This window comes from Coturnix japonica, chromosome 27 (assembly GCF_001577835.2).
Source record: "Coturnix japonica isolate 7356 chromosome 27, Coturnix japonica 2.1, whole genome shotgun sequence".
Lineage (NCBI taxonomy): Eukaryota > Metazoa > Chordata > Aves > Galliformes > Phasianidae > Coturnix > Coturnix japonica.
The window spans coordinates 315,282-336,174 of NC_029542.1; the positions used below are offsets into that span (position 1 = coordinate 315,282).

At 45.2% G+C, this 20,893-nt stretch overlaps 1 protein-coding gene and 1 pseudogene across 2 annotated transcripts; both read right to left on the bottom strand.

The window, feature by feature from the left end:
- Positions 1-10,780: 10,780 nt before the first annotated feature.
- Positions 10,781-11,549, bottom strand: LOC107324976 (feather beta keratin-like). Of its 2 annotated transcripts, none has more exons than XM_015885417.1 (2): positions 11,471-11,549; positions 10,781-11,088 (listed from the first exon to the last, which is right to left on the bottom strand). In XM_015885417.1, the coding sequence occupies exons 1-2, from the start codon at positions 11,547-11,549 to the stop codon at positions 10,781-10,783; spliced, it is 387 nt and encodes a 128-aa protein (XP_015740903.1). The 2 variants fall into 2 exon arrangements, with proteins under 2 accessions (XP_015740903.1, XP_015740902.1); XM_015885416.1 differs by having other exon boundaries at positions 10,781-11,107; positions 11,471-11,542.
- A 5,679-nt stretch (positions 11,550-17,228) lies between these two features.
- On the bottom strand, positions 17,229-18,394 carry LOC107324979 (annotated as a pseudogene).
- Between the last annotated feature and the right edge of the window lie 2,499 nt (positions 18,395-20,893).

Here is a 20,893-nt window from a genome sequence, read left to right on the forward strand (position 1 = left end):
TTTGGTGTGTCCTTCTGTGTTATTTTTCCATGTGCATATACATGGCCAAAGAAGAAAGCCTTGGCTTTTAGGGGGAGACTCCATCCCTGTTCTAGATACTGGAGGCCAGTGCATGCTGCAGAGATTTAATCTCTCAGGAGCTCTCTTCTAAAGCAGAGGATGTCATCCCTGGTTACTCTGTAACCAAGTGTTCTTAGTCCTTGCCATTATGTGCTTCTGCTTAAACACATTCCTTAGAGCCTGGAGCACATAATGTGACAGGAATTTTTACAAATGGCAGCCTGTTATTCCTGGCCTTCTGTTGTCTTGGCTTGGCCAGGCTACCTGTTAATCCACTATAGTCACTGTACAGAGACTTCAGTAAGGTCGATGTTAGATCTGGCCTCTGCCTGGATGCCAGCTCTCACTTCAACAGTGAGTCTTTCTTCACATAACACACGTGGTGCTTGTCTTAGGGCAATTTCCAGAAGGTTCTTCTGAGCTGGAATTACCCATCATCTAAAACTGAGATCTGTGATAGAATAACAAACTCACATGTTGGTGATTCACTGTTCTCCTGATAATGGCAAAATCCTACTATGGAATAGGTTAGATTGTTGATCTGACTCTCCTATTCCTTGCCTGCAAGTATGTTAATTGAAGAGAACCAGATTAATACTTTGAAAGGAAACTTTTTCTCTCTGAAAAGCATAGAATCATAGAATCATTGGATATCCTGGGATAGAACTGATCCACAAAGGTTAGTGAGTCCACCCACACAGCACATTAAACTGTATGTCTGAGAACATAGCCCAATACCTCTTGAACTCCAGTAGGTTTGGTAATGTGGCTGATTCACAATGATATAGGCTGGTTTAGCAGTAGAGATCAGTTTACTAATTTCTCCAAAGGAATCAAGGATGCTGGTTCTAAAACTTTCCATTTTAACTTTGCTTGTCTGGTTTAGCAAGAGGGATTAATATATTAGTTTAAGGACCAATATGTTGGTTTATCATAAGAAATAGACAAGTGCTACTTATAAAACTTTCCAGTTTAACTTTGTTTGTTGTGTCAACAGCCTTTCTCTCTCTCTTTTTTTTTTTTTTTTTTTTTTTTTTTTTTTTTTTTTTTTTTCTTACCATTCTCAACGATTCTGCTTCACTGGAGCACTAGAACCACATTAGACTGCTTTTCTCTTTGCATCCAACTGGTACAAGGAGCTTTTCCTCAAATTTCACATATATTGTCTTGGATTCAAGTGCACTGAGAGAGAAAGTTGCTCATTGTGGCCTAACAAGCAATAGAAATCTGCCAAACTGAGAAAAACAAAACAAAACAAAAAGCTGAAAGTTGGCCAAGGGTCATGGAGAAGCTGAAGCTGAAATAAAGGGGATGGAGTACACTGTCTTAAGACCACCAGAGGCCACACTGCATGTGCTCAAAGGGCATTATCTTAATGAGTTAATGAGTTTCTGTAAAAGAATGTCTATGCTGATGTATGTCTTAACGGTTCAAGTGTAGAACTTGAACTGTGAGCACACAAGCTTGTTTTGTCAAATTGCCTGGTACGTATTGTGAGGCATAAAATAATGCCACTATCTAATACTGCATTGGAGTTAGTTTTCTTTCCGGATTTTGGATGGCAGTTTTCACAATGTAGATGGGACTTTGCTACTGAGATCTTGTGAACCAAAGGACTGGAGGGGACTTCCACTCAGCATGTACATCAAGTGATTCTTCCCCCAATCCCATCTCCATTAGGTCTGGCTGCAAGTTCCCTGGAATATGGTAAGGCATTTTTTTTATTGCCCCCAGCAAATCATGACAGAAGTCCATATCATGTACAGAGAGCAAGTGTAATGGGATCCCAGGGCAGGGGTAGATAGTGTACCCATCATACACTGTCAAGGAGCGCACCCCTATATATAGTGAGCCTGCAATTTAAGACCCTGCGTAAAAGGCCAAGAGTGTTCTGATGTCCCCCAAATACTGTTATAAAGTGATGGTTGAGGGATGCAGGCTCCCCTAAGAGAAACTGTAGCACTTACTGATTGTTGTGTTGTGTTGTGGTTGCCAGCATCCTAATTTTGTATGTGAGCACATGTACATGGGTAATACTGTAATGGTGCCAAGCTTTCCTACTTTTTGTGTTATGCGCGTGGTTTGAATCTCTAGATAGTGTTAAGCTTTACTCTTCGTTCTTTATGTAGTGGCATGTGAGTTTGTTACAGCATGTGAATTAGCACATTCCAAACACTCACCATTAGGATGCATTATCAAACACTGGTGAGAGTTTAGAGGAGATCCACTCTGGTGGAAGAAGCTCGAGTATGATGAATCCACAATGCCTGTTCTTTCACCTTGATTGCTGCATTTGATGTTAATATCACCAAAAATGGTCCTCCCCACTTGGACTCAAGTGGTGAATCTGAGAGGGATTTGACATATACATGATCTCCAGGTTTAAGATTATGAGCAAGTCCATCCAGTCCTCTTGCCTTTATGCCGAAAACCAACATTTCTATTTCTTTTAAGTGCCGTTGCAGGCCTATTATATATCCTGTCAAGGTCTCTTCATTTACTTGATTTCAGGTACATTTCTTAATCATATTCAGCCTACCATATAATATTTCAAATGTGCTTAGTCCTTCCCTCTCTTGAGGTTTCGTTCTTATTCTCAGTAAAGCCAATGGTAATGCTTGGGGCCAAGTCACCCCAGCCTCCTGCCCTAACAACAATTTGCAATTTGATCAGATGGTTCATTTTCTCTACTTGACCACTTGACGGTGGCCAATAGGAAGTATCTAATTGCCAGTCGGTTCCTAATAGTTGGCTTACTTGTGCTACTACCTTAGCTACAAAATGAGGCCCTTGATCAGAGGAAATAGTCACTAGAACCCCAAATCTTGGAATTATCTCCTGTAACAGTACTTCAGTTACTTCCTGTGCTTTGCAGGTCCTGCATGAGAAAGCCTCTGGCCAACCTGAAAAGTTATCTGTTAATACCAACATGTATCTGTACCTCCCTTTTCTTGGGAGTTCTGAGAAATCAATTTGCCATTGTTGCCCTGGATAATTTCCTTTTCCTATCTGCCCCATAGGCACCAATAGGACTAATGCTAGGATTGGTTTGCAGGCAAATTTCACAACCTTGGGTCACCTGTGTGACAGTTGTATATAAATTACAAGCTGTGATCCTTTGATTTAAATATTTGTACAGGGCTTCTACTTCCTAGTGTGTTTTCCTGTGTTCAGCCATCACCATAGCCCACAACAGGGCTGAGGAAACTACTGCCTTATCCTGAGGAGTAATTGCCCATCCCCCTTCTTCTACTTGCCCTTCTAAATTTTCAGTCAGCTTTGATCCTCCCTGGAATATTTTGGTTCACCATCAATTTGAATTTTACTCTCTGGAGTCAGGGGATGTACTTCCCCTAGATCCTCCTCTGCTGCCGTCTTTGCTTCCCAGTGATTCTCCCCTTTGGTGCACCTTATAATGCATGATGACCTCCTCCTTTGGTAGCTGTACTGCTTCCAAGAGTCTAAGGATCTCCTTGGTGTGTTTGATACCTTTTCCTTGAGTTGATAAAACCATTCTCTCTTTCCATAATGCTCCATGGACATGACCAACACCAAAAGCGTATTTTGAACCCATCCATATGTTAATTCTTTTTCCTTTTGCCAATTCTAATACTTGGGTCAAGGCTATAATTTCTGCCTCTTGCACGAACATGTTTGGAGTAAGGGATTTTGACTCTGTTACCTTACTAGCAGTTGTCACAGTGTAACCAGCTTTGTGTACAGCCTGCAGCACAAAGCTGCTACCGTCAGTATACCAAGAGTCCTCAGCATCTTCTAGTGGTTCCTTCTTTCAGGTCTGGTCAGTTGGAATACACTGCCTCGATGGTCTCCAGGCCTTTTCTCCTCTCCTGGAGTGCTTGGATGGCACTGTCCAGGTAGTGGCAAACCCCTTCCTTTTTTTTCTTTCCTAGCTATTTTTTCTCACCTTTTTCTTCTCCCAGGGCCTGTGCTCCCCTGCCATAGACTTATACTTAGAGGTAAACAACTGACAATACTCTAGCAAAAGCTGAATATCACTTCAGTTGGGGCTATGCTGCTAACCAAAAATTGAAAATGCTTTGTTACTCCTGTGCGGTCACTCTGATATTCCTTAGCAACTCCACTCTACACCTCAAAATCAGAAGAGGAAAAGGGCACCTTGATAAGAACTGGCCCTCCCTCTGGCCCTACAGCTTCCCCTACGGGTGCCTGGATTATCCCATGTTTCCTAGTTCTTGATGCTAAAGGACTGTGTGGGGGTGTAGGCAGCAGCAGGGGAGTTTCTTCCCCACTCTGTGACCTGTTTTCTGCCCACGGAGTCTTGGAGCATGAAAGTGTTAACAGCAACTGGGTAGGGTCCCTGAGTTTGTTTGGTCTGGTGCAACACTGCCCTATGCTACATGAGGAAGCGTTTTGTGTCACCGTTTTCCCCACCCCTTTTCTCCTTTTCTACAGCTAAAACCATCGGGTCCTGGGGCAGCCCTATACCACAATCTGGCTGCCATTCAGAGTTATAATGGAGGGTAAAGAACATATCAGTGTAGGTGGCTTCCTCCCATTTGCCCTTCCTCCACAAAAACCACATTAACTGCAGAAAGGTATTGTAATTCAAAGTGCCATTTACAGGCCATTTCTCACCACTTTCCAACTTGTATAACAACCACCACTGATCAAAATACTTGATTAAATGTTTCTTGCTCAGGGTGCCCCCAGACTCCCTGACAATATCTCGCCAATGAGCCAAGATGCATCCAAGTGAGGTTCACCTGGGAACCTCCTTCCTCTGTGCTCCCCCCATATTAAATCTTATTGATTCTTTATTGTTCCCAAAGGCCCACACCTCATAGCCAGTATATCAGTTAAACCTGATACATGTTCCTCTTTAAACCCTGGCTCTCAACACCAACAGATATGCCAGTTTCTTGTGTTCCACTGTAATTCCTGAACAGCATTACAGGTTAAGCATTTAACAATAAACTGCAATTATTTTCAGGGTGTAACAAGCATCCAATTACTCTCAGATCACACAGTAATACCACTCACACCTTGGATCCATTATTTAACATTCACACTATACAGTAGCCGCTTATAAAATATCCTTTGCTGGGTAATGGAACCTGTCTACATGCCCAGCGCACAGGAACATTGAATTCCCTGGACAAGAGCTATAACCAATGTCCCCAACACCAATAGCACTTATATTATAAATGGAATTCCACAAACAATATTTTTATAACAGAAACACTTCACAATTACAAAGATAACAGCAATGACAAACACAGATCCTATCATGAAAAGAAAGAAAAATCATTTGGGGCATTTGCTCACCCCACTTGACCAGTCACTTTATACACTTCAGTGACAGTCTCCAGCTGTCTCCCTCACAGAAGAATGAAACCATGGATCTGACACACTTTTGTAGCTGTGACTTTTCCAAAGTATTAGAAAGTTTACATTCCTGAGCACACTACGGCCTCACTCTTTGGATACCTTGCATGCTGTACCTGTGGGGTTCTCAGGGCTCTTGAGATATCCCCTTAAGTGGGACCACCCTCCCAAGGAGTGTACTCCCACGCCAGTGGTGACGAGCCAACTTATTACCTGTGGATCCACCCTCAGGGGGAGCATTCTTGCTCCATTTGTCTTCAGATCATGCGGAAAGAGATGGTCTTGAAAAAGGTCTTTTACAAAGGTCTTGCAAAATATGGTGGAGTTTTTGTTTGTCCCCAGTACTCTTTCATGTAATGGAGGATGAAGGGTTTCACAGTTGGGCTGCTGCTCTGAAATCAGCCCAACATGCAGTTGGAAGCAAAGCTGTCTCAGGGACTTTTCCTCAGCACTTTTTTCCATCCTCAAGACTTTTTCTATCTGAGAGATCTCTCTCATGATCTTGGTGGAAAGACTCATTGTCTGAGGTGACAGATGGAAGGTTCTCTGAGGCAGTGCTAATTAGAACTATTTGAGTGTTCAGAACCTCCCTCTTGATGACCAAACACAGCTTTTTAGTGCTCAAAACCTAATTAAACCCTCCTTTTCACAGACAAAAATTCCATTCTGCATTCAAGCAGCCAATGGGAGGGTCCAAAGCTTCATTTTGGTATCCAAAATCTTATTTCAGGGTCTGAACATCCACCTTGAAAGCTGAATGTCTCATTTCAATGGTAGAAATTTACTGTTAATAGTAGCTTTTGATTTTAATCCTCGGACACCTTGGTCCCCTTCCTCATATAGTCAAAAGATCATATTTCATATTTTGACAAAAGTTTAATTCCTCATGTCAGTTCCCTTTCTTGAGTCTTAAATTCTTCCTTCCTTCCTCAAAAAAGAAATCATTCCTCTCTTTCTTGCCTGGCTCTCAGTAAGGAAATTGTATTTTCAGGATGCCTCCTATTGGAAGAATGCTGCCTGACCAAGCTACTGACCTTCTATGGTGGCATAACCGTATCAAAGAACAAAGGTAGAGCCAATGATGTAGTATACTTGGATTTCTGTAAGGCCATTTACATGGTCCTCCTCAACACCCTTCTCTCCAAATTGGAAAGATATGGATTTCATGGATGAACTGTTCAATAGACAAGAAATAGATTGTGAGATTACAGAATCACAGAATTATCAAGGTTAGAAAAGACCTAGAAGATCATCTAGTCCAACAATTACCAATACTTCCCGGCTAAATCATATTCATCAATACAACATCCAAATGTTTCTTGAACACTCCCATGGTCGGTGACTCCACCACCTCCCTGGGCAGTGTATTCCAATGCCTGACTACCCTTTCCAAGAAGTAATACTTCCTAATGTCCAGTCTGAATCTCCCTTGGCACAGCTTAAAACCATTCCCTCTAGTTCTATCACTGATTACACGAGAGAAGAGGCCAACCCCCAGCTCACTACAACCTCCCTTCAGGAAGTTATAGAGAGCTATAGAGAAGGTTGCGGGGTGACCTCATTGCAGCCTTTCAATACCTGAAGGGAACTTACTCCCAGGAAGGGAGTAAACTCTTCGAAAGGGCTGATAATAGCAGGACTAGGGGAAATGGTTTTAAGTTGAAGGAGGGAAGATTTAGGTTGGATGTTAGGGGAAAGTTCTTTACTAGAAGAGTGGTTAGGTCCTGGAACAGGCTGCCCAGTGAGGTTGTGGATGCCCCGTCCTTGGAGGTGTTCAAGGCCAGGTTGGACGGGGCCCTGGGCAACTTGATCTAGTAAAGGTGTATGTTTGGTGGCCCTGCTAGGCAGGGGGGTTGGAACTACATGATCCTTGAGGTCCCTTCCAACCCGGGTAATTCTGTGATTCTGTGATTCTGAGCTATAAGGTCTCCCCTGAGCCTCCTCTTCTCCAGGCTGAACAATCCCAGCTCCCTCAGCCGCTCCTTATAAGGCCCATGCTCCAGACCCCTCACCAGCTTCGTAACCCTCCTCTGAACACTTTCCAGGGCCTCAATGTCTTTCTTGCAGTGAGGGGCCCAAAACTGAACACAGTACTCAAGGTGCGGCTGCACCAATGTTGAGTACAGGGGGACAGTTACCTCCCTATTCCTGCTAGTAACACTGTTTTTGATGCAAGCCAGGATGCCATTGGCCTTCTTGGTCACCCGGGCACTCTGTCGGCTCATGTTTAGCCGAGCATCAATCAGTACCCCCAGATCCATTTCCTTAACACAGTCCTCCAGCCACTCCGCCCCAAGCCTATAGCACCGCCTGGGGTTGGTGTGGCCAAAGTGCAGAACCCGGCATTTGGTCTTGTTGAACCTCATGCCATTGGCTTCGGCCCAGTTCTCAAGCATATCCAGAACCCTCTGCAGGGCCTCTCTACCCTCAGGCAGATCGACACTCCCTGCCAATTTGGTGTCATCTGCAAACTTAATGAGGGCACACTCATTGCCCTCATCCAAGTCATCAATAAAGATGTTGAAGAGGACAGGCCCCAGCACTGACCCCTTGGGAACACTACTCATGACTGGTTTCCAACTGGATTTAACTCCATTTACCACCACTCTCTGGGCCTGGCCCTCCAGCCAGCTCCTTACCCAGCCGAGAGTGTACTCATCCAAGCCAGGGGCTGCCAGCTTTTGCAGGAGAATAGCATGGGAGACAGTGTCGAAGGCTTTGCTGAAGTCTAAGTAGACCACATCAACAGCCTTTCCTTCATCTATTAGATGGGTCACAGGATCGTTGAAGGAGATCAGATTGGTCAGGCAGGACCTGCCCTTCACGAACCCATGCTGGCTAGGTCCGATCTCCTGGTCATCCCACACCTGCCGCGTGATCTCCCTCAAGACAATCTGTTCCATTACCTTCCCTGACGCTGAGGTCAGGCTAACAGGCTTGTAGTTCCCTGGATCCTCCTTACAACCTTTCTTGTAAATGGGAGTCACGCTGGCAAGCCTCCAGTCTTCCAGGACCTCACCCATTAACAGGGAGTGCTGAAAGATAATGGAAAGCGGCTCAGCAATCACCTCCACCAGTTCCTTCAGCACTCTCGGGTGAATCTCATCCGGACCCATGTACTTGTGACAGTCCAGTTGGAGTAGTAATTCCCTGACCGCTTCTTCAAGAATCACAGGGGGTTCAGTCTGCTCCCCAGCCGAGACTACCAAGTCAGGGCATGGGGAGCCCTGGGAACAACCAAGATCATATCCAGGGACTGGTGATCCATGACTCAATGTCCAAATGAAGGTCAGTGATGAGTGGTGTCCCTCAGGGGTCAGTACTGGGACCAGTGCTCTTTAATATCTTCATCAATAACATTGACAGTGGGATCAAGTTCACTCTCAGCAAGTTTGTGGATGGCACCAAGCTGTGTTGTGAGGTCAACACACATAAGGGACAGGATGCCAGAAATGATCCAGGGGATGTAACATGTCCTCTAAGAAGACAGGCTGAAAGAGGTAGGACTTTCAAACTGGAGAAAAGAAGTCTCTTGGTAGACCTGATAGCAGACTTTCGGTATCTAAATGGACTATAAGAAAGGAGGGGACAGACTTTTTTGCAGGGTCTGTGGTGATAGGACAAAAGAAAATGGTTTCAAACAAAAAGAGGAGATTTAAATTGGTTAAAAGGAGGAACTTTCTTATAGTAAAGGTGGTGAGGTACTGGGAATGGCGGCAAAGAGATCTGGTGGAAGTGTCATACCTGGGTGACATCAGGTTGGATCAAGTGGCACTGGCAGGTTTTGTCCCCAAAACCAACTACTGTGGATACTGACAAGGGTGAGCTAAATGTGGGGCTCTGCCTGCACATCTAGGGCATCTTCACTGATCGCAGCTTGTGTGATGGCTGAGGATTGAGTGCCTGAATCTTCCCCATACTAAGGCTGTACATTTCTGTGCACTTGTAGTCAGCTGCAGCACTGGTTAATCCAGTTAGGGTGGGCATGTCTTGACCACAGCCCAGCCCATCACATGTTGTGTCTGCTTCCTGCCCTGTACCATCATGGCAGCAGATCTTCTCCTCCAAATGACCCAGTCCAGCCCAGGGCATGCACCCATCACTCAACAACAACCAAGCATCAGTGTGCAATTGGCAATGGCTATGTTGAAGCCTGGACATGGGGAGTGTACAGTGCAATGCTGATACAAGTTACTGAAAATAATCTTATGCGCTTTGGTACACTGGAGGAATCAGCTGCCCCGGTCATGCCATAGGGGATGGGGAGAAGAGCTGGTGCTGCTGTAGAGGGGTCTGGTGGGGCAGGGGCACAGTTTCATCAGGACCCACAGGAGACGTCAAAGTCCATCCTGACCAGGGTGCATGTCCATGAGTTCTCAAGAGGAATGAGCACAGGACCTATAGCAGACATCGACTGAGGCCATTATCAATCAGACACAGCTGGGTCTGACATAAGCAGGATGATGTGGGTGGGATACAACACAACTAAACAACACGAGCTGCATTAGCCACCAGAGAGATATCCACACAGTTCTACTTCAATTATGTGCTCTCTTCCTTCTCAACTGCAGCAGAGATGAGAGTGGGAAGAGTTCTATTACTAAAAGCCTGCAGGGTAGCTTGCCCCCACGACCTCCAACATACTCCTAGTTTTTCCTGTAAGCAAAGCAGTGATTGTGTTCTCTGTTTCCAAGACTTGAGTGGGGGTAGTTGAGGGCAGAAACACTGCAAAGCAAAGGCCAATACATACTTGCTGTGCCACTGGCAGGGATATCTTCTAAAGCTGCAAGGGACAGTGCATGAGAGGAGCCTCTGCAGCATGTCACAACCTCCCATTCTTTCAGGAGTGGAGAAGGGTGTTTTTAAACAATCATCTCGTACACACCAGGAGCAAAGTCATTTTCCCTGGGCAGCTCTGAAGTACATTCACTGTGGTAAGTAACACCAAAAGACCAAACTGATATGCAGAAATCTTTACTGATTGCTTGGAGAGTAAAACGAGTTCACGCTAAATACAGTGCAGGATTTGACTGATCTATGTTTGAGTTCATGCAAGGCATGTGCCTGACTTTCTGGAAGAAGATGGGATGCCTCTGAAAAGCCTCAAAGCCCAGAGGAGCATAGAGAAAAAAGAAAGAGAGAAAAAAGTAGATTTAGAAAGAGAGATGTAGAGAAACGGAAGAGACATGAGTGAGGTTTACAGAAAGATCAGGCTTCCCCTTCCTGCCGGCACTTGCTAGAGTAGCTGAGGATGGTCAGGTATTCTGAAAGCAGTGGCTTGAAGATTTCTTCTTTATCCATCGCCGTGTTTCTAGCTTCTGGAAGAATTTCTCCAGGACTATGGCCAGAATATTTAGCAGGGGTTGCACCTTCTGCCACAGTAGCGGCTACCGAAGCTGGAGAGGTTAAATCCCCCCGAGGTGATGGGCACTCCCTCAGAGCTGAGGATGCTGCCAACAGCAGCAGAGGTGGAGGATCCTACAACAGTGTTCTGCGGGAAGGAGCTGAGGATGGGTCCGGGCAGGGTCACCACCACGGGAGAGGGCTCAATGATGATGTTGGAGTTCTGGCACTGCCTGACACAGGGCTCATTGCAGCTGCTGGCCAGAGGAGTCGGGCCGCAGGGCCGGCATGGCTGGCACTGGGTGTAGCAGGACATGACTTGGGACTGCAGGTATACCTAGGAAAGAGGGTTAAGAAGAAGAGCATATGGCTGTGTGAGGGGCAGCCTGGATAGCCTCTCCCAAAGGAGCCAAGGCAACTACTAAGAACACAGGTGGAGGCTGTGACTGGAGGTCATATCCCTTTGTTATGCCAGAGCCCTACAGAGAGTAGCCTGGTCCAAGGAGTTTCTCTTTGAGTGGATAAATCACAGTCCATTTTAGCCATGCTCCAGCCTCTCTGAGCAGACCTTATCCCCACCATACTCTCCCAATAGCAAGGAGCTCCAATCCCCAACACAGGACAGAGTTACTATCAAATAAGATGCCCACTGAGGCAAAATCTCACTTTGCAAGAGAAGGAGAAAGGGCTTCACACTTACCTGGTTCCCAGCGAGAAGGAAGCAAGAGAAGTGGATGGGAGAGCTGGGAATTGGGATGCCTTTTATACTCATCCCTCATTGCTGCAGGCCCAGATGCACCATTGATACAGGTATTAATTTTCAGACAAGCTCATCTTTAATACAAGCCATCCCTGCTAATGATATGGGCTATGTTTTCATTTCCTTCCTACCTTCTCATTTCCAGATTTATGCCATGCACATTATCTAATGAAGGCTTCTTTGGTATGCTGTGATTAAAGGTTGCAATGCAAAAGAGCCAGCACTACTGCATATGCTTTACCTATCTCTAAGAATGTACATGGAGCTAAGTTAATATTCATTTGTTAAATAGAAATTCACATTACTGGGAAGGTTGGCTAGTATTGTGTCTACTCTGTGGTTTTCTCCCAGCAGATAACTATGGTGACAGGCCAGCAAGATGTCCTTCCTTGAGCACTGTCCAGTCCAGTTAAAAGGTAGGTGTTGTCAGCCATATTGACAAAAGATTTACATGGATTCTTATTCTAGGATTTGGGCAAGGTAATGTTCTCACACCAGCTTTTGAGTAAACATCCTACTCACACATTAGCTCCTCTATAAGAGATCAATATGGTTTCTGATGTTTTATCCTCACTGTCAGAGGTGAGAGCCAATCTACATTATTCCATATATGGTGACAGTCTGTTAACAGGGTGGCAAAGTAATGCACAATTCCCCATTCAGACTTCATCCCTTATTTTGGCAGCCATTTCAGTCATTTTTTGCTTACAGACCTATTCCACTGAAGACTTTCTTGTACAATAAAAATCAGTGTGTCAAGTATTTTAGTGAGCAAATTACTGATCACCTGAGAGGTTACAAAACCTCTCTTTTTCACCATGTCCCCAAGGAAGCAAGGGTGCCACACTATTTTGGCTGTTACTGCATGAAGTAGGGCCATCCTCCCATGTGGTTACTTGGTTACAAGCCCAACTGGCACAGGGGGCAGAAAGATATTCATGATACCAGTGTGCAGCTTTACATGTTTTTCTGTTCCCTTGTCTGTGTACTAGCAGAGAAGCCCAGATAGTAAGTAGCACATATAAAGCACTGGCTCAGGCACCTCAAGGTTTTTCTTTTATGTCTCTTAGTACCTCATGTAGTTATGTTGTCCACCCCTTCATAGACTATCAGCCCAAAGCACAGTTTCCAATATGCCATTATAATATTCTGTAAGACCTGCTCTGGTGAGATTGTATGGTAGTTAGAACTGCCATTAAATGTTATTATCTTTGGCCCATTTCTGTACAAAACTTACATTAAATTGTGTTTCTTGATTACTTTCTGCAGTATCTGATGCACAGACTCAGATGTGAACAATCCAAATCCTTTATTACAAGTTCTCACATTTTTTATATACCTTCACAAGTTTTCTTTTTCTAGCTTTCCCATTTGCCCCTACACATCAGCAGAGCATTCCACAAACACTCTTCAACTGTTCATGTGGGCACTTATCCAATCAGAGCTGTGAGCTGTTCTTTCTTCTTCTAGAGGTGTCCTTGGTTCTCATGCTGTTTATCTTGCTCCACAGTTGCTGCTCTGTACAGTCCTTCTTCTATCCCCACAACTTTCCATGTGGGGTGATGTACAATGCCGTATTGTTGACTTAATCAGCTTGTGGAACTAGGTAGACCTGTAGAACTCCACTTACAACATCAATATATGTCAAGGTATATTTTGCCCCCTCAGACTGGGGCAGAGAGCCTCTGTAGTTGATTTTTCATCACTGTGATAGACTTCATCCTCTGGAAAGAGGGGCTGTTGTTTTGGGTATTGGGTGTGGTTGAGTCTGCTTCTTCATTGCCTGGTAATTGCAATGGCTGATGTCCAGAATCATGGAACGCATACACTTCTGTGCACAACTATGTTTCAAATATCTTACTGTATGTCACAATCCCTTATCAGTTGTGCACAAATAGTCTAGTTCTGGGTGGCCAGCCCACAATCCCTAGTGAGATCCTTCAATAGACTGCCAAGCTACCCATGCAAACATACAAAATACCATCAACTTCTTCTTGCTTGGTAATCATCCATTTTGCTTGTAACAGCCTACCAGCTACTTCGTCCATTTCCTATTCCAAACCTGATTGCTTCAGTAAATGGTTGGTTATGCAACTACATGCTGCAGGTGTGGGTGTCGTCTGCTAGCTTTGTCAGTATGCCATGCACCCACTGGAACAGGGTATTTGCCTTCTTGTACTTCCTCCTGATGATGTAACTGTAGTAGATTTTGGCAAATGGCTGTGATAAATTACTGGACCTAATATTTTCTCTAATTCTTCTTTTTATGGAGAAAAGGGCAAAGAACTATGTTGATTCAAATAGTAACCCAGCATGCTACTGTTTGAGATTGGGCTACCCCTGTCTTAGGAATACATGTCATGTCTTTCACGTACCTTCGGATAGATAGTGTTTTTTTTACTGTAACTTCAGCTGTCAGTATTATTGGCTCCATTGCTTGTAATGCAGAATATGGGGATATTGTGTGCCCTGGTGGCGCAGTGGTTAAGGACGCCGCCTTGCAACACTGGGGCCCGGAGTTCGAATCCCCCCTGTTGCGCAAGTGGTAGAAGTGCCGCTCTGCTACACAGAGGCTCGAATCCCGGGGGCTGGACTCGATGATCTCTAAGGTCCCTTCCAACCCGCACGAGACTATGATACTATGATGATACTATGATGATATTCTCTCTCTCTCTCTCTCTTTATCATGTTACTTTTTTTTCCCTGCTCTATGCCAGATCTGGGACCAAAACTACAGGAATGTGAATAGAACTCAGTCATTGTTACAACTACCACTCAAACCCCACATGAATTACAGTCTCACAGTCTCACAGTCTTGTGCAGGTTGGAAGGGACCTTCCAATTACATGTGTATCTAACTCAGCAGGGGTAAAAAATGCCCAATGCCTGTACCTGTTTTACTGCTAGCTTCACCTGCTCAAAGACATCATGTTGTTTTTGGCCTCAGCCCTACACTAGGCCTTCTGTTAAAAATTGGCATAAGGACCTTAAAATCTATTCTAACTGTGGTATTAGGGAAGGACCTAAAAATCCATTGCCTGTCCTTCTACAAAATTACATTAATTACAAAATTGCACTATAATTTCAAGTATCATCTACTAGCCACTTTGCTTGATCTTCCAGAGTATACATTGGCCACCACTGATTAATATACCTACAACTACAATTCTCTGGTGTGTGCTGGAGTTCAGCTTATGATGCCCTCCTGGCAGGAGCAAGAACCTGGAAATTCAGTCTGACTGTCCTTGTAATTTTTAATGCATGGCCATCTGGAGTCTTTGAGGAGAAACATTCAGGAAGGTTGTTTTAACTTAGTTAAGGTGGACATCTGGAACTTAAAGTAAGGGTATTCAACTTAAACAAACTTTCTCAGCCGGACAAAAATATTAAATAATTGTCAATTAAGTACCAGTTTTCCTTCTTTGGAAGTTTCATATCCCTTATTTGAGAATTCCATACTCCTCATAACCTCCGTAATCTTTAAGTAGTAGGTTACGAGCAAAGAGCATCCGCATCAGTTCAGTTTTTATATTCTCCAGTATCGTAATCATAACTATTATCGCTTTAGCTAACATCAGGAGTAGTTAGATTTGAGAACCAAAGCAATGGACTTTGTCATATATGTAACAGCAGAGACAATCATACAATCAAAAATGCTGGAGAGGACCTTACAGATCATCTAGTTCCAAGCCCTCTTGACATGGGCAAGGTTCCAGTAAATAGTTCAGGCTGATCAGGACCCCATCCACCCTGGCCTTGAATGCTTTCAGACTTGGGCCATACACAGCTTCACTGGGCAACCTACTCCAGGGCCTCATCACAGTATGAGTAAATAATTTCATTTTAATATCTAACTTAGATTTCTGCTCTTTTAAATTAAAGCCATTCCCCCTTGTCCTATCACTATCAGATCATATAAAAGTTGGTCCCCTTCCTGCTTGTAAGGTCTCTTCTGGTACTGGAGTGCTACAGTGAGGTCTCCACAGAACTTTCTCTTCTCCAGGAGAAATAAGACCAACACTCTCAGCATTTCTTCATAGAAGAGGTTCTGCAGCCCTCTGATCATCTTCATGGCCCTCCTCTAAACCCACACAAACAGCTCCACATCCTTCATTTGCTGGGGGCCCCAGGCCTGGACAGAGTACTTAAGGTGTGGCCTCACCAGAGCAGAGACAGAGAGGATTATCCCACTCTCTGCTAGACACCCTGTTCTGATGCAGGCCAGGATACTGTTGCCCTTCTGGGATACAGGCCACATTGCTGCCTCATGTCCTGCTTTTTGAGCAATAGGACTCCCCCCAAGTCCAATTCTTCAGCGCTGCTCTCAGTGAGTTCGTCTCCCAGTTGGAAAGGTGCTGAATTCTCATGGGCCCAGTTTTCAAGCTTCTCCTGGTTCCTCTGGATGTCATCCCTTCATTTTGTTGCTTTAAGTGCACCACTCAGCTAGTGTCACCAGCAAACTTTTGGAGGGTACATTTGATTCCGCACCAATAAAAGATCTGGAAGAACATCGATCCAACAACAGACCCCTGGAGAACACCACTCATTGTTAGCCTCCATCTGGACACAGAGACATTGTCCACAGCTTTCTGGCTGAAACCACCCAACCAACTCCTTATCCACTGAATAATCCAGCCTTCAATCCATATTTCTTCTACACAGAAATAAGGATATGGTACGGGACCACAGCAAAGGCCTCACACAAGGCCAGGCAAATGACATCCTTGGTCACCTGGTGTTATCAATTTGTCATGCAAGGTCACCAGATTGGTCAGTCATGATCTTCCCTTGCTGAAGCCATGCTAGCTTTCTCAGATTGCCTCATTTCGTATGTGACTTAAAATGTACTCCAGGAGGATCTACTCCATGATCTTCCTAGGCACAAACACGAGGCTCTCTGACCTGTGGTTGCCAGGATCTACCTCTTGTGATCTGAGAAAGGTTTCCTTGAAGGACTACCTGCTCTGGTCAGTTCCCGTGTTCCTAAGGATAGTCTCCTGGGGCACATCAGTCGGCACAGGAGGCAGGCAGGGAATAGGAGAGGTGACATCAATAATCTAACTTATTCCCCAGGAGGAGCACAACCAAAAGATGATCCTGTTGATGTACTACAGATTTCATTTGTAAATAACAGATGACTTCAGTTCAGATACACCTATAGGGCATTTCCCAAAAGTAGGCCACATGTATGTTATGCATAGAAGATTTCACGGCCAGAGCAGGAGTGGGCATTCAGGCTGAAGCCAGACCCAAGAAGGGCCTGGCTGAAGGCTCCACACACTGACTGCAGTGGAGCACCACTGACCCTCACCAAGCCAGGAGGTAACAGAATGCCAGGCCTGACACAGGCTGCCACTGGTCAAGATACCCATTCACATGATATTTTTCAGGCTCTTGGGTGCATGTCTAAGCAAAGACACATCAAAGCAAGGAGAATCAGCAGCTGGTTATAGAGTAATCAAGGATTACTCTTTAAACTTCAAACGAAGGTGCCAGAAAAATGAAATCTCTGCAGTGCGCACTGGCCTCTAGAACAGTGGTGGAGTCTCCGCTGCTGATTCCCACTAAAGCCGTGGCTTTCCCCTTAGGTCTTCTGTGTGCAAACAACAAAAACCAGAAACTCAGATGGACACAGAAGAGGATGCAGCAAGTGTTTAATGAGTCAGAGGATGGAATAATATTATTGGAAATGCAGACGTCAAGTGTGGTGAGCAGCAGGTAATGAGATTAAGCTGCTCACCAGTCCTACGGCAGATTTGACAGCAGGCCCACACACAGTGGCCAAGAAATGAAGAGAGGTTGCACGTCACTCAATTCTGGCTTTCAGAGATTATCAGAGATATCTGAGGCAAAAAGACAACCAAGACACTAGATAGGAAGAAGGAGCAAAAGAGAATTCCGGTAGACATTCTCCATGTTGTCAGCAAAGCGCAGGTGGCTCCGTCCTTTCTGTCTTGCAGGGCAAAAACAGCAGCACACAGTTTGTCCTACTGTCCAATGCCATGTTTTGATTTCCAAGGGGAGCTTGCCTGGGACCAGAGTCCAGCACACTTAGCAGGGGTTGCACCTTCTTCCACAGTAGCGGTTGGAAATGCAGGAGAGGTCAAAGCCCCCCGAGGTGATGGGCACTCCCTGACAGCTGAGGATGCTGCCAACAGCAGCGGAGGTGGAGGATCCAACGGCGGTGTTCTGCGGGAAGGAGCTGAGGATGGGTCCGGGCAGGGTCACCACCACGGGAGAGGGCTCAATGACAATGGTGGAGTTCTGGCACTGCCTGACACATGGTTCATTGCAGCTGCTGGCCAGAGGGGTTGGGCCGCACGGCTGGCATGGCTCACATGGGTTGCAGCAGGACATGTCTGCGGTCTGGGAGTGCACCTGTAAGGGTATAGGACAGGAAGAAAGCAGAACGGGGGGATTTATGAGGAACAGATTTCCAGCAAGCTGTGAAGGAACCAATGCCCATTCACTTTGTGCATCTGGAGGATGTGAAGCGGTAGGCAAGGTGTTCTCGGACCCCAGATATCTAGCTTTCTGCAGGGCAGAAATTCCCCCCGGTGCCTATCAAGCTAGTTCCTAAATTGGAGTCCACAAGCTACCTACACACAGGCTCAGAGTCCTAGATAAATCTTCACTTCTCTCCCCCATGACAAGCAGTCCCAGGATTTAGCATGGAACAGAGGCATCTCTGTTATTCACTCAGATACTCACTGAACTGTGTCCTCCTTAGCTGAATGACAGGGACAAGTAGGAGACTGCCACTCACCTGGATCCAAAGCAGAAGTGGTAAGAACGGTGTATGTGAGAGCAAGGAACTGGGACCCCTTTTATAATGGACATAAGATGACCTATATCCAAAGGCATTGCTTCCAGTGGTGATTATTTTCTGATGAGCTTTTCTTGTCCAGAATGCAAATCATCCCAGATAATGATATGGGTAGTCTGCCAGCTTCCTGTGCAATTCAGTTTCATTTTTGGCTTTATACCATGTCACTTCCTGACTGAAGGCACCTTTTAAGAGGCATGATGAAGGGAACCCCAAGCATTTCCGCACAGCAAGCACTGGTGTGGGCAACACACTCATTTCATGTGCTACGAGTGTCCAGCAAAGGCAGATGTCAGCCTAGGTCATTCCTTATTGTTTCTTAGGGGAACATCTGTGAAGAGTAGTACGAGATCCAGATTTTGACGCACTCCAGATTCACCCTTCTCACTGCAATATACTGCTGCCCTGATTTGTCTCCAGCTCTTCTCTCTCTCTGATCATGGAATGGGGCACAGTCTAGTGCAGAGTGGTCTCCAGACTTCAAATAAAAAAGACACAAGAGCAAACATTGTAAGAGGAGATCTGATTTCGTAAGAAACATAAAAAACATATAATAGAGGGAGGCATAGAGGCAGCAGAGTAGGTGGGGAGGTTGACCTTGCTTGACCTGCTGGCCATGCACTTATGGATGTAAACCAGGGCACCTCTGGTCTGCCAGTCCACCAGGACATGCAGCAGACTTATGGCCAGGCTCTTATCCCCTTGCTTTGAAACATCCATCTTTTCAGAGCTCATTACCAACAAGACACTCCCCAGCCTGTACTGGTGCAGGCAGTGATGCCTCTGGTGGTGCAGGACTCCACATTTGCTTCTCTTGAAGTTCATCAGGTTCCTCTCCACCCAGCTCTCCAGTTCTTCCAGGTCTTTCTGAATGACAAAATAGCACTCTGGTGTGTCAGCCACTCATCCCAGTTTCACACTGGCCGAAAATGTGCGGAGGGGGGACTTTATGTTTTTGTCTCGGTCATTGATGATGACATTCAACAGGACCCAGTACAGACTCCTAGGGAACATCACAAGTTATGCACCTGCAACTAGATTCGGACCCATTCATTCTGACATGGATCTCAGCTGATCAGACTGTTCTCAGTACAACTAACTTTGCTCTCACCTATCCCACACTTCCCACGCTTTGTTAAAAGGATGCTGTGGTAGACTGTGTCAAATGCCCTGTTGGAGTCAAGTTACACCAGATTCGCTGCTTTCCTCTCATCTACCTAGCGAGTGATGACGTACCAGAAGTCTATGAGGTTGTTAAGCATCATTTTCTCTTTTGAGAATCCATGTTGACTACTTCCGATAATTTTTTTTTTTTTTTTCCAACTGCTTGTGCATAACATCTACAGCAGGTTGCTCTATCTCCTTTACCAGGAATGAAGTTGAGGCTGACTGCCCTCTAGTTTCCTGGGTCATCCTTCCTTCTTTTATTGAAGACTGGTGTAACGCTGGCTACCCTCCAGTCTTCAGGTACCTATCCCACTCTGCAAGTTTTTCCTAAGAAAATAAAGAGCAATTTGTGAATTACCAGCTCCCTAATTCCTCAAGGGTGAATCCTATCGGGGCCTTGGATCTGAGTGCATTTATTTTGCAACGGCCAACTCTGAGAAGTTCCTCCTCCACCACTGGGAAGTCATCCCTTGTCTCAGACCTGGAGGGTCTGGAATGTCCAACGAGCAGTCTGAGCAGTACAGACTGAAGCAAAGAAGGAGTTTCACAGAAAGGGAATCGGATACACTGAGTGGATCCCACTATGGATGAGAATTTATGCTCGGCGTGGCAGAAATGAGCTTCTGTCATGGAAAATATGTAAGATTTTTTCCAGTAGATCATCCAAAAAACAAAAGACAGCACAATACACAAATGAAGAAAGAGCTCTCCAAGGGCAGGAGCTCCAGAGAGAAACATTGGGAAAATCCAGTTTATTCCGTTAGTCTGCACATAAGATTCACTTGCTGTCTTTATTGCTCTTCTTACTAGTTCTTACTGAAAAAACCCTATTGATACACCATTGGCTGTTCGGTCTTTCTTGTGAGACGTGGAAAGTACTCCACACAACCTTTTAGCCCGTTCCATGGTCCCCAAGGGAAAACATGAGGAGACAAGCCATGTGGGCAGAATTTTGCAGAAACATGAGGTGTCAAGTGGGACCAGATCACACATGGGAAATGTTACATCTCTTGCAAGATAGGCTCCTACAAAACCCTAAGGAGTGAATCAGCTGACATCATTTCCACTTGCTGAACTCCTCTAACACATGGAATGAATCTGGTTCCCACACTGTTCCTTCTTGTGTGGGAATGCTGGGCCTCCCTTCATGACACACAAAAGATGTCTTTGGTGTGGAATGGAAATTACACAAAGCTGCAAACATAACAGCGCTGCACAGGAAGCAAACACACAGTCCATATCATTACCTAGGATGTTTGGCATTCAAGAGGTTCTTGTCAGAAAATAATCGCAACTTTAAGTGACACCTCTGGGTATGGGACACCTTCAGTCGATTATAAAAGGCAGCCCAGTTCCTTAGTCTCACATTC